The 14,587-nt window shown below is 36.5% G+C and overlaps 1 protein-coding gene across 3 annotated transcripts in view; it reads right to left on the reverse strand.

The window, feature by feature from the left end:
* GFM2 (GTP dependent ribosome recycling factor mitochondrial 2) overlaps window positions 1-14,587 on the reverse strand; it is a 46,605-nt gene that overhangs the window by 23,358 nt on the left and 8,660 nt on the right. The window contains exons 4-10 of one of the 3 annotated variants that reach the window (XM_082651613.1): window positions 13,448-13,505; window positions 12,896-12,993; window positions 8,658-8,783; window positions 7,792-7,880; window positions 3,130-3,218; window positions 1,544-1,604; window positions 1,090-1,269 (exon numbers count right to left, since the gene is read on the reverse strand). In XM_082651613.1, the coding sequence (XP_082507739.1) occupies window positions 1,090-1,269; window positions 1,544-1,604; window positions 3,130-3,218; window positions 7,792-7,880; window positions 8,658-8,783; window positions 12,896-12,993; window positions 13,448-13,505 (701 nt within the window). The other 2 variants (XM_082651615.1, XM_082651614.1) reach the window with 2 other exon arrangements.

Consider the following 14,587-nt stretch of genomic DNA (forward strand, 5'->3'; position numbering starts at 1 on the left):
GGGAATAAATTTAAGTTGAGGAGGTAGTGGTATAATTTCAATAATAAAAATCTAATTATCTAATTCATGTTCATTTCATAATCAAATGTGCTTATATGACAGGAGAATTCAACTGACAATAAAATTAACAAAAGAGTTTCAAAAGTTTATAATAGTAAAAGGGAGCAAAACATTCAACCTTGGTGAGAAAAACACATTTTTAACAGCTAACTATAGTAGAAATGTACCCAACCATCTTTCCAAAAAGCAGCAAATATGATGATTAAGTATAGCTTCTGGAATCAAACTGTCTGGAAATGGCTCCACTACTTACAAACTTGTTCAAAAAAACTTTGGTCAAGTTACATCACCTCTCTTTGTCTTGGTTACTCATGGAGATAATACTAGTACTTATCCTATGGTGATACTGGGAAGTTTAAATAACCAATTCCAATTATGCTTCCAGAATATATAGTAAGTATATAATAAGCATTGTTTTCATCGCTGTTCACCTTTAGAACACAGGAAGGTGATTCTAGTCCACACTAATCTTATTCTCTAATTCAAAAAAAATTTTTTAACTTTGATAAAATATAACAAACATAAAAGTACCACCTTAACCATTTCTAAGTGAATAATTAGGAAGTAGTAAGTATATTCCACACCGTTGTAAAACTAATCTCTAGAACTTTTTCATGTCACAAAGCTAAAACTCTATACCCATGAAACAACTCTTCCTCATTCTCCCCTCCCCACAGCTCCTGGTAACTACCATTCTACTTCCTGTCTCTATAAAGTTGAGGACTCTAAATACTTCATGTATCTGTAAACTATGAAGTAAAGCAAATGAAAGATAAACACTGCAATCAAGATAGTGGTGATGGTGGGATAGATGATTAGTGGAATGGAGAGAGAAGAGCAGGGAGTAGCACAGGGAGATTCAAGAGTATTGCTAATATTCTATTTCTTAAGCTGGGTGGTGATTACACTGGTGTGCACTGTATTATACTTTACATATTCCATATGTAATTTTAGATGAAATTTCACAATAAATATTTTTTAAAGTTTCTAAATATTTACGCAATTTTAAGCTCAAAGTATTTATTTTACTTGTTCAATTAAGGCATTCCTTGCTTCCGTTATCTCCTTCAGCAATTCAGGATCACTCATTTCCAAGAGGGGTTTTCTCTCAAAGTCTTTTCCATCATCTGAATTGGGATTCCAAAGAAGTTTTTCTTTACTTACTACATCCACCACTCCTTTGAAAGTTTTGCCTTCACCAATTGGTAACTATAAGTCAGAGTGAGATTAACATTTTATTAAATGATCATTAGAACTCAATTAGAATTGCACTGGTGATAGAATTTATCTTTCCTCACTCCCCCCCAAATGTCTCTTATCATTATTGCCATAATCTATACCTACTTTTATTTATATCCTAACTTCTTCCAAAAGGATTTGCGAAAGCTTCAAAAATGTATATAATATGCCACAATAAAATACGTTGATGAGGAAACTGAGAAGGATCTGTTCATATTAATAAACCAAATATTAATCAACCAACCTGTAAAAGCAAAGGCTTTGCCTTCAACTTCTCTCTGATGCTTTCAACTGCATAGTTAAAACTGTAGAAAGTAAAATCATTTAAAATGTTAAGATACTTAAAACAGGATTTAAGAATGTACTCTAAAATTATAACCCTCAATTGTTCCTAACGTTTACCATTTAACAGTTTTCCACAGGACAACATCTTGTCTAATCTTTTAACATTAATTTCAGATAATAGTGACTGAGTATCTACCATAATTCTGCCACACAGGTATTTAGGGTATTATTATTGTGAGCTTCATTTAACTAAAGTTTGAGGTTAAGTGACTTGATCAAGGTCACACATAATAAACTGGAGTTAAGATTCAAATGCAAGATTTGTGATTACAAGTCAAAGATTCTTTCTTCTAACAACTATATTTGTTATCACACGACTACCCACTTTCTTCCAAGAGCCAGCCTAATTTTTCTACACTTTTATCTTAGGCATTGTTCGTATCATATGCTATGCTGTTCACTTCTGTGCTAACACTAGGGATGGCTACCTATGGAACACATGACACATCTTTGGCACGTGGGCTGATTCATACACACATGCAGATCATTCTGGTCCCAATGTCTTTAAGAAGCAGCCTAGTATCCAGTCATCTCCCTCCCCATCATCACAGGTGCTGTCAGTCAGTATAGGCAGTATTTCCCTCAACCTCAAGGAACTCCAAACAGAACAGGGTCAGAACCTAAGCCTAGCACATTTTGAAGGTTGCTGTGCTTTTACTAATCAAGACAAAAGTCCTCTAAACCAGCAGCTTTAGAATTACTGTAGAGAGTTACAGAAATACAAAGCATACTGTGTGATATCAGGAGAGACACGGTTTATGTTTTTTTATTGCCGCTCTCATACCACAGATCAGGATCTCTCCCTTTCACATTTCCCCAGTATCCGTTGATTCTTAATTCTTGCCCTTTCACATTTTCTCCAAATCCTTCATCATTCTTGATTGTCTGGATTCTGTTCTCAGAACAACGTATCCATTTTGGATTACCACTCTGTAAGTCTGCAGTATTACCACTACATCTCAGCATTAACTCTTTTGCCCTATATGCAGGTCTCAAAACATCTACATTCTCCTCTCCTAGTTTCCTTTCATTGAGAGCATTTTACCCATTAGCTAAAGAAAATCGGGGACAAGGAAGAACATCATTCTCTGAAGCAACTACAAGAAACAATTCTCTTCCCTCCCCCATTAGCAATGACAGGGAGCACCGTAACATTCAGCAATACACGGACTCGACCATACAGCTCTAAACAGAAGCAATGGATTCAGCAAGACATCACTCTGTCAGGAGCCTAGAAATCAGGATAAAGCCTCTCTACATGAGAATCAGAATGATTCATCATCTATCAGCTCTCTATTAATCCCACATTGTTACTTTACCTATGAATCAACTGCTCTGAAATTTTTTTTAAATGGGATTGAATTGGGATTCCATGGAATATTTATACCTTATAGGGAACAGCTGTTTATAAATTTAAGTTATAGTGCATTAAAAGCTCAAATCATATTCTTACTTTGATAAGCCAAAGAAACACACGTTAAATACCTTGCTCCAATTTTGTCCATCTTGTTTAAAAAACAGATTCGAGGTATCTTGTGTTTATCAGCTTGCCTCCATACTGTAAGAGTTTGTGCCTAGAGCAAAGATAAGGAAAAAAACCCATATTTGACAAAAATAACTATGTTACTACACATGGAATAAGCATACCTAAGACTATTATAACATAGAATAAGGCCCTATTCTAGCATAGAATTAGCGCCATTGCACACATACCTCTGGACCCACTCTTATGCTATCAGATTAAAACAGTTAAGAAAATGATCAAGCATGACTGAAGATTATGCTTCAAACTGAGAATACTTTGGGTGAACTAGGTTGTAACACAAAGGGAATTAACAACTGGGAAGTACTGGGAGTCACAGAAAGAGGACTTAACCAAGAATTACAAGACCTACTTTTTGTTTGGCTTCACCTTACTTAGTAACGTCACACAATACTGAACTCATCAGTTTTCTGATCTGTGAAATATGGACTTTTGCCTTAATTAATTCAGACAGTTGTGATGTAAAAAGAATAGGAATGTACTATAAAATGCTAGTATGATAAAAATCGTGTATTTTTACTGTGAATGTTTGAATGTTCATATAAACTGAAAAGGATTTAAGGGGGGAAAAGGAAGCCAATACCTGTATTTCTAAGTTACAATTCTCATATGCTTTTCTATTTGGCTTTCTGGTTGTTGTTAAACAAGTAATTTTTAATATTTGGCTTCTTTTAATTCCACTTTCTGTACATGTTAAATATAAACAGTTTGCCTAGTACAGTCTAATAGCCCTGAAGCAGAGCATTAAAAGCCTAATGTGCTGACACTGTTAAAACAGAAGCCAGTTTGTCATTTGTTTTATTAGGTAAAATTGATATACAATAAAATACAGTTGACCCTTGAACAATATAGGGATTAGGGGCGCCAACCTCTGCAAAGTCAAAAACCACTTATAACTTTACAGTTCGCCCTCCCTATGTGCTATTCCGCAACTGTGGATTCAACTAACCACGGATTATATAGTTCTGAAGCCTGTATTTAGAGGAAAAAATCCACATATAAGTGAACCCATGAAGTTTAAACCCATGTTGTTCGAGGGTCAATACAGATTTTCAGTTTATAGTTCAATGAATTTTAATAAATGCATATACTTGTATAACTATTACCCCAATAAAGAGAAAGAACATATAGAACATTAGAGATTTTTATGTCCCTCTCCCCATAGCAACCTGTTCTGATTTCTGCCACCATAGATTCATTCTGCCTATTATTGAACCTCATATAAATAGCATAGCTTCTTTCACCCAACATAATGTTTCTGACATTCATTCATGTTGTTGGGCATACTGGTTCAGTTTTACTGCTAAATTCCTTTGTATAAATGTACCAGTTTTTCTATCCACATGTGGATGTGCACTTGTGTTGTTTCTAATTTGGGACTATTATGAATTTAGCTGCTATAAACATTCTGAACAAATCTTTGGTGAACAAATGTTTTCATTCCCTTGGATAAAGATGGAGGAGTAGAACTGCTGGGTTATAGGACAAGTGTATATTTACCTTTATAAGAAACTGCCAAATAGTCTTCCAAAATGGTTATAATATTTTACAGTCCACCAACAATGTATAAGAGTTCCAGTTACTCCACATCCTCAACCACGATTTGCTATCATTCTTTTTAATTGTAGCCATTCTTGTGGGTATGAAATGGTCTCTTCGTAATTTTAATTTGCATTTCCCTAATGACCAATGAGACTGAGCATCTTTTCATGTGCTCACTGGTCATTCACATGTCTTCTTTGGTAAAGTACCCATTCAAGTCCTTTGTCTTTTTTTTTAATTGGGTTGTTAGTTTTTATTATTGATATGCAGTTCTTCATATATTCTGGATACAAGTCTTTGGTCATACACATGTACTGTGAAAATTTCAGCACATACTCCCTACGACAATAATATTCTCTACATAATCGACTATTATTGCACTCTGGAAGTTTAACATTCATATAATATTTTATCTAACATTATAAATTTTCTCACAGTCTAAGGTTTGCCTTTTTTTTTAAGTTTCATGCACATAATTTTGAAGAGGTCCAATTAATCAACTTGTTTTTGTTTTATGCTTCTTGTGTCTTCTCCAAGAAATTGTTACCTACCACTCCCTCCACCCATGCCAAAGTTGTTAAGATAATACTTTATTTTCCCTCTAGAAGGTATATGGATTTAGCTTAACACTATGATCCACTCCAAACTAATTTTTTTGTGGGGGTGGGGGGATATATACTATAAATTTCCCAAGAACTAAACATATTAAAAAATAAAACAACAATTCCCATCACCCCACCTGCCAGCTAAAAGTCCATCTACTGTTTTAGCAAACAGTAGCCTCCTGTATCACAAATTCAGAAACTTCCTATTACAGCATATTTCAATCTTGTAAATAATGCAATCTGAATGATTAAGTGTCGAATTTATGTAAAGAAGTTATAATGACAGGAAGGATGCAACCATTAGGAAATGAAATGACTCTAAGAAATAGAAATAATAGGTGTATAATCAACCTCAGACATCAGTGTCAGGCTTTATATCAAGCAAATATCACTGTCTGTCAGGGGTCCGCAATAACTGTATTATTTCCCCTCGAACTAGTACAATAAGTATCCACTTAGTCTTCACCTAGATTCACCAAATATTAACATGTTACACTTGCCTTTTTTCTCTCTCTATAAAACATTATGTGTCTGGTGGCTGGGAAAATGTGCCACTTGGAACTACTATAAAGAGCATGATTAACTGATGGTTCCAACTGTTACCCTTCTAGATCTACCACCATGTATTCTCAAGGCGCACCTTCTTGGGGGCTGTTTCCAGCTAATGACTGAGCTCAGCAGGACAAATGGAGGCCCATTCCCACAAGACATGGGTTCCTCTAACAGGTAACATTAGCTTGAGGACTCCCCATGAGCGAAGCCAAACGCTTTTGGAACTGTACTATGGCCTGAGACTCTTCCTGCCTAATCCCCCATCCTTCCCCCTCTCCTTCAAAGGTGTCAGCCTGCCCTGTGGTCTGAACGCCCTCTCCCACTTCCCTCTTTTCTCCCTTATTCTTCGCAGGTACTTCCCCCCCGATGAATCTCCTATACATCTAATCCCATCTTGGCATCTACTGATCAAAGTACCCAAACTAACACCATGTATGTATGTGTGGGTGGATGGGAGCTGAACCATGAGAGCAAGTTGTAGACACCATGAGACTTTAATCCTAAATACTTCAGCATGCATTTCCTAAGAATAAGGACATTTTCCTACATAATCAATTTCAAAGACCACATTCAGGAAAATTTAAGTTGACACAATACTTTAATATATATATATTACATATTCAAATTTCTGATTTTCCCAGTGATGTGCTTTGTAACTTTTTCTTTTTGATCCAGGATTCAGCCAAAAAGGATATATTACGTTTAGCTTTCTTGTCTCTTTAGAATCCTTTAATCTAGAACAATTCCACAGCTTCCCCCCAACCCCAATTGTTCATTTTCCTTATGTTAAAACATTTTTTTTTTGAATTTCTGAAAAGTCTTGGCCAGTTGTTTTGCAGAATGTCTTTCAATTTAGATTTGTTTGTTTTCTCATGATTTGGGCCAAACATTTTTGCCAGGAATACAACATAGGTAATGTTGTATCCTTCTTAGTGCATCATATCAGGAGGCCCATGGTGTCAATTTGTCCCATTTTGGGGGATATTGATTTTGATCCCTTAATTAAGGTATCGCTTTTAGTAATTTTAAGATTAGAAGAACTAATGTGGGTTCTATATTCAAGATAAAGCCAATCTTGAGATTATAAAACAAATGGAGTACCAGCTAAAGAGAGCATAACTGACCCCAGTAGCAACAATTTTATTATAAACCCACTTTCAGGATTTATTCACGGAGTTATATATTAAGTTTTGGGAAAAAATCCTTCATGGGTCGCTCACATTTCTGCATGTTTTGTCAGGAGAGGCACTGACTGACTGCCTTTATTCTGGACTATCTTTTCAAAAATGTTTGTATAGCGAACAGTTTAGAAAGATATTGTATTTCCCTTCAGAGCAAAAGGTAGGTTGGCTTACAACCCTGGAAGATAATGTATTCCTTCAGAGCAAAGAGCAGGCACTTTTACTGCCCATTATAAAATACTTGCATTCTCTAAGCACAGGGTTCCACTGCAGCTGTCACCTGACTTCCCTTTGTCACCCTATGGGAATTAGGGCTTGAGGAACCAACACAAGGAAATGCTGATACTCTGGATATTGCCATTTTGGAGATTAATAAAGTCCTTCATCCCTGACTCAGAAATCTTGTGTCTTCTGCCAGAATCCATAAAACTATGGCAGACGAACTTGTTAGCTTTAAAGTAAGAATCTCAGGCTCTTCACAGTTCTCAAAACGTTCATATTTCCTACAGAAAAGCAAACTTTACTTTCCCTTTTACTATGAAGTATATTATATGAGATCATATATAGATCATATCTCAATATTCAATTCCAAATTCCTCTAACCATAATTGGATTTATATGAGCTTACCAAATAAAGGGTTATAGTTAAATCAATCTGATGCATTCTACTTTTTTAAAAAATCATGCTGTTCTATTTTCACTTTACTTTGACAATATTTTTTACCTCTACACCAGCAGAGGCATCAAACACAGCCACTGCACCATCTAACACTCTTAGGCAGCGCTCAACTTCCAAGGTAAAGTCCACATGACCTAAGAAAAGGATGAGAAATGTAACACCTAAAATGTTTAAACCATCACCACCACCACCACCACGTGATCCAGCAATCCCAGTTTGGGTACATACCCAGAATAATTGAAAGGATAATCTCAAAGAGATATTTACGCCCCCATGTTCAGAACAGCACTATTCACAATAGCCAAGAGGCAGAAGCAACCCAAATACCCATCAATGGATGAATGGTGTGTGTGTGTGTGTGTGTGTGTGTGTGTGTGTGTGTGTGTGTGTGTGTGTGTGTGTGTGTGTGTGTGTGTGTATAAAATTTTGTATATATACAAAATGTGTTACTTATGGGCAATGGAATACTATGCAACCTTAAAAAGGAAGGAAATCCTGTCACAGGCTACAACATGGATGAATCCTGAAAAATTTTGCTAAGTGAAATAAGGCAGTCACAAAAGGACAAATAGAGTACGATTCTACTTATAAGAGGTATCTAAAGAAGTCAATCTCATAGATCTACAAAGTAGAATGGTGGTTACCAGGATTCAGGGGAGAGGACAAAGAAGAAAAGTCATTTTATGGGTATAGAGTTTCAGTTCAACAAAATGAAAAAGTTCTGGAGATCTATTTCACAATAATGCGAACATACTTAACACTACTGAACTGTACACTTAAAAATGGTTAAGACAGTAAATTTTATGATATATATATATATTTTTACCACAATTAAAAAAAACCCACACATACACAAACAGAAAAGCCTCAAAATAATGCAGCACCTCTGCATTGCTGAAACAGCACTATACCTGGTGTATCAATTAGATTGATTCTATACCCCTTCCAATCGAATGTAACAGCAGCTGACTGAATAGTTATGCCTCGTTCTCGCTCTTGAGCCATGAAATCTGTCACCGTGTCTCCATCATCAACATCTAACCAGGAAAAAAATGACATAGTTAGGCTTAAAAGTATATTTTATAGGTCTTTGATATCTACCTGACATAGTTTCAGAAAAACTGTTCATAAATATTTGGTTTAATATTTAGAGCCCTTAATCATTCTCTAAATAAATCGTCATTCTAGAAAAAGATTTTTCAGCAGATGAGTAATTTTTCCATAAAAATAATCTTTCTGTAATAACTAAGATTAAAATCTTCTAATATTTTAATTTTACTGAACCATATACTTCTTCCATTTTTTTTCTAGTTTAACTTTCATTATCCCGTCCTTATCTGACGTTCCTCACACCTGATCCCTTGACAGGAGGCAGAGTAATGCCCTAAGAGCAGACAGACCAAATTTAAATCCCAACTTTATCACTTCTCTACAATCTTGAGCAAGTTACTTAACCTAGTTTTTAAAATATGGCTAATAAAGCCAACCTTGCTGGACTGTTATAAGAATGAAATGAGACTATATATATAAAGTACCTAGCTCAGTAAATGGTAGCTACATGGAATAAGGTAGAGACAAAATTCCTCCAAAGTTAAATCATCTCTTACAAACCTTTCTCATTACTTAATTCTCCTTTTAGGATTTATTTATACAAACATAAAGTCTTCTGTAGTATAAAGTCATGGATAAAATTTATCCTGACTACCAAAAAGGTCACTCAAATTACTCTGCAGGGCTTCCCGGGTGGCGCAGTGGTTGAGAGTCCGCCTGCCGATGCAGGGGACGCGGGTTCATGCCCCGGTCTGGGAAGATCCCACATGCCACGGAGCGGCTGGGCCCGTGAGCCATGGCCGCTGAGCCTGTGTTTCCGGAGCCTGTGCTCCGCAACGGGAGAGGCCACACAGTGAGAGGTCCGTGTACCGCAAAAAGAAAAAAAAATTACTCTGCAGTAAAATTCTTGGATTATGCATTTTACTCTTACTCTTATTCAGTAAAAGAAATGACAAAGAGCTGATCTTTACCAATCAAAATTCAAGTTATCATGGCCTTATACTACCACTGCTTATGTCAGCATTAAACCTCTAAAATGCTAGCTAGTTACTCCATATCATTTTTGTGTGTGTATACGTGTGTATAAATATACATACACACACAAATGCACCAACAGAGGGGAAAACAGCAAGAAAAATGTATCTGTTAGCAACTCCAAATATCAGTGTTAAAGAATTGTAGCAGTATTGCCAGTTATTCACAATATAACTAACCGAGAAAACAAACATCATTAAGAAGACAAAGACCGGGGCTTCACTGGTGGCGCAGTGGTTGAGGGTCCGCCTGCCGATGCAGGGGACACGGGTTCGTGCCCCGGTCCGGGAAGACCCCACATGCCGCGGAGCGGCTGGGCCTGTGAGCCATGGCCGCTGAGCCTGCGCATCCAGAGCCTGTGCTCCGCAACGGGAGAGGCCACAACAGTGAGAGGCCCGTGTACCACCAAAAAAAAAAAAAAAAAAGAAGACAAAGACCAAATAACTAACCAGAGGTTCTAAATAAGGCAGTAAGTTTCTAAGACACTCAAAAAATAAAAATTTGCACAAAGATAAAGATCTTTATTTCCTATTATTTTTTAAAAATATAAATTATTTATTTATTTATTGGCTGTGTTGGGTCTTCGTAGCTGCGCGTGGGCTTTCTCTAGTTGCGGTGAGCGGGGGCTACTCTTTGTTGTGGTGCACAGACTTCTAATAGAAGTCCTCCTATTATTTCTTTATGATGACACATATGGCTAACAAAATCAACCTTGGATCAACAAATTCTGCCACAATTTGGATAGTTTCTAGGCCTCTGGCCTGAACCAGAAAAGAATTTCAAAACATATCTAGTTTATGTGTGTGTGTGTGTGTGTGTGTACATGTGCGTATATATATGTATCTAATATATATATATATATATATTCCTAGAGTAGTCAGATTCATAGAAAAAGAAAGTATAAGGGTGGTTTCCAGGGGCTGGGCAGAGGGGGCAATGGGGAGTTGTTGTTTGATGGGCATATAGTTTGGGCTTTGCAAGATGAAAAAGTTCTGTAGAATAGTTGCAAACAATGTGAATATACTCAACACTATTGAACTGTACACTTAGAAATGGTTAAGATGGTAAATTTTATGTTATGTGTTTTTTTACCACAATTAAAAAATAACTGTTTACTTGAAAATTGCCTGCGTCCACCTCATCTGGACCCTCGACTCAAGGATACACTCGGGGGGCTTCCCTGGTGGTGCAGTGGTTGACAGTCCGCCTGCCGATGCAGGGGACGCGGGTTCGTGCCCCAGTCCGGGAAGATCCCACATGCCGCGGAGGGGCTGGGCCCGTGAGCCATGGCCGCTGGGCCTGCGCGTCCGGAGCCTGTGCTCTGCAGCGGGAGAGGCCACAACAGTGAGAGGCCCGCGTACCTCAAAAAATAAAAATAAAAAAAAATAAAAATAAAATAAAAAAATAAAAAGGATACACTCAGGGAATATGAGGGAAGGATTCTAATCAGACTCGTGATACAAAAGAGGAAGCCTAACAATGTTCAGTGTTTTGCTGTCTGTTATTTCCCCATTTACACAGCAATAAATTCTATGAGAAATTCATGTGCTTATACATTTAGGAACCTATCATCATGAAGATTCTAATCGTGAGTGGTTTTCTCCTCTATAAACATTAAGTCTCAGCCAATTCCAAGGGTCTAGAGAAATAGGTCTCAATAGAGCACATTTCAAAATCACTGTGGAGCGTTTGAAAAAGACATTAATTTCCACTTCTGGTATTCTGGACCTGATGACCTCCATGTCACATTTCAAAACAAACTGTTTCACCAGAGATAAAGAAAGGCACTTCATAATGATAAAAGGGTTGATTCATCAGAGAAATATAACAATCATTAAGTGTGTGTGAATCAAATACAAGTTTCAAAATACGTGATGCAAAAATACAGACATCCAGGCCATACCCAGACATGTTGAATCTTAATTTTCAGAGTGGAGCTAGGGCACTGTTATTTAAAAACAAAACAAAACAAAACAAAATCTTTAAAAGATACATGGGCATTAAATGTGCATGCCTGGTCAAGAACCACAGTTTTGGGACTTCCCTGGTGGTGCAGTGGTTAAGACTCCATGCTCCCAATGCAGGGGGCCCGGGTTCAAACCCTGGTCAGGGAACTAGATCCCACATGCATGCTGCAACTAAGAGTTTCCATGCCACAACTAAAGGAGCCGGTGAGCCGCAACTAAGGAGCCCTCAAGCTTCAACTAAGGAGCTCGTCTACCGCAACTAAGACCCAGCACAACCAAATAAATAATAAATAAAATTTTTAAAAAAAAGAACCACACTTTTTGACATACTATAATAAAAAAGTAAATTCAAAACTTAGGTAAATTATACTACTACTGGGGGTTAAGGATTAACGAAATCTTTTCTTGTTCTGCATGGGAATTTGACCTCTGGTTAACTTTCTGGCTCTCTTCTCCTAGAGCCCAGAAAACAAGTATGCCAACTGCATTGCTAGGCAACACACTTATGGAAAAAATAATTTCCAATTGGTAAACTACATCTGACCTGGGAAGAATAAATAATGAATTATAAATACCTGCTGAAGATACATAGCTTTAGGCTTCCCTGAGTGGGGTATGGCATGCCCCTTGTGGGAAACCAGGAAGATGACCCACGGAGCTGTAACAAGAGATGCTCGTTCCTACGGGGCATGAGTCTTCTAAGCTAGGGTGGCTCCTGTGAATCTTGTTACCTTGCAACTAAGCTATCGCTTTTGGGTGGCCAAAGAAGACAGTTCCCACACAGCTATGTGGACTGCTATAAGAACTTCTATAGAAACAAACATCTATTGCTGGCAAGCTATGTTTCCTGTCTCACAGCCTTCTGAGTAGACCAGTGCCAACTATAGCCCAAGATAGTCTTGTGAGTCTGATTGTTTAATTGAACCTAAAAAGACCCTTTGGAATACTGTAACTACCTTAACTTTATGCTGTGGTTTAGACAGCAGTGCCTCCATGCCATACTCAAGGTCTCTAGGTTGACTTCTTAATCAAAATATTTTCCATTGATGTTTTTTTCTAATGGGGGGGGCAGGGTGAGAGGAGGAATCCATTCTAACCTCCCAGTGATCTTGTGTATCCAGAATAATACAATATTCTTTCTGTGGTGGTAGTTTTTCCTGCATCGATATGAGCCATAATTCCAATATTACGGATTCTGTTTAAAAGGGGAAAAATTAAAAAAAGACATGTATTATAAGGTGGACATTACTAAAATTGTAAAACCAAAATATGCTGCACAAATTTCAAAGCTGGTTGGTATTTCAACAATTTATATAATGGTGTAAAAACTAGAAAAATGGAAAACATATCACTATCACATTACTCTGACAAAACAGCTAAGTAACAAAAGAGCTAACTACAATTTTGTGACTACCTTATATTAATTTCTATGAAAAGTGTGCTGTTGCTACATTAAAAATTTTTAGCATCGAAGTGAGACAAGAAAATAGCTTTTAAGATACATACCAATATCTATTTATAGTTAATTAGCTAGGGCAGGAAGTTACAGAAATTAGAGCATTCACTAAATGCTGAATTAAGCCTATGTGAAAAACCTGTAACTCTTCCTGGCAGCCTATGGAAAAGACAACATCAATGACAGTACTTACTTAGCAATAGGAGGATTGATGATGGAATGAAGGGACTTGATATCATTTCCTATTAAACCTAATGGAAAGAGTGTTAAAACTCAACTGTTAAATTTAAAGAAAATTTCCTTTAATTTATAAATGAAAGAAATTAAAAGAATTTTAAGCAAATAGTAAAATTACTATTAAAGTAAATCCAATTAAAATAAAATTCAAGCTAAATATAACACTCATTTACCTAAAATTTATTTTCTTGCAATCTCTAAAAAAACCTGTGGATGACAATAAAACAAGATAAAGTTTTTAAACATCAATTTCTAGATTATATCCTTAGAAAAATATAGATTTACCCCAATCTCTGCCACCTGCTACAATTCTATAATAGAATTCTATAATAAATAGAATTTCAAAAGTAGAATGTTCATAACAATAATCTTCAGACACTAGTAGATCTTGAACCAAAAAAAAAAAAATAAGCACAGTCCTGTAAACCTACATTGTCAAGGCTTGAAGAGCAAAGAGTGATACTCATATCAGCTAATAATGAGTTTTTGTACAGCTTGAAACCTACCTTCCCTCAGCAATTCCAAGGACATGATATCTATAAAGATAGCCTGGGAGGTAACACTGAATAGAAGCTATAATAATCTAAAACTTGTAAAGGGCCAACTTGTAAAAACTAACAGTATTTCTGAAAAAAAAAAAGTCCATAATGACTTACTCCATGCTTACCATTTATTCAATTAATACTAAAGAAACAATGAAGTTACATTTATAAATTTAATTTATACCTTCCTGCTATTTAAACCAGTTCTCCCAAACTTCTATAATAAATTATGATGACTTCTATTACATTTTGAAAACCTGATAGCAGTTTGAAGACTGAAAGATAATCTGTACTGCTATAGATAAATTTGTACGGGCAAAATATAGAAACCCAGATATACACCAATAATGCAGAACAGTAAATTCACATGCCTTTAACAAGTCACACAGCCAACTGGTATTTTTACTCCATTATTCTCACATGACAAAGATGGTAATGAGAACAGCTACAGAATGAAGCTACAGGTGACCCCTGAACAACACAGGTTTGAAGTGTGTGGGCCCACTTATCCAAGGATCTTTTTCAATACATGCATGCTACAGCACACGATTTGC

Source organism: Grampus griseus, assembly GCF_964374135.1.
Source record: "Grampus griseus genome assembly, chromosome: 3".
NCBI classification, from domain to species: domain Eukaryota; kingdom Metazoa; phylum Chordata; class Mammalia; order Artiodactyla; family Delphinidae; genus Grampus; species Grampus griseus.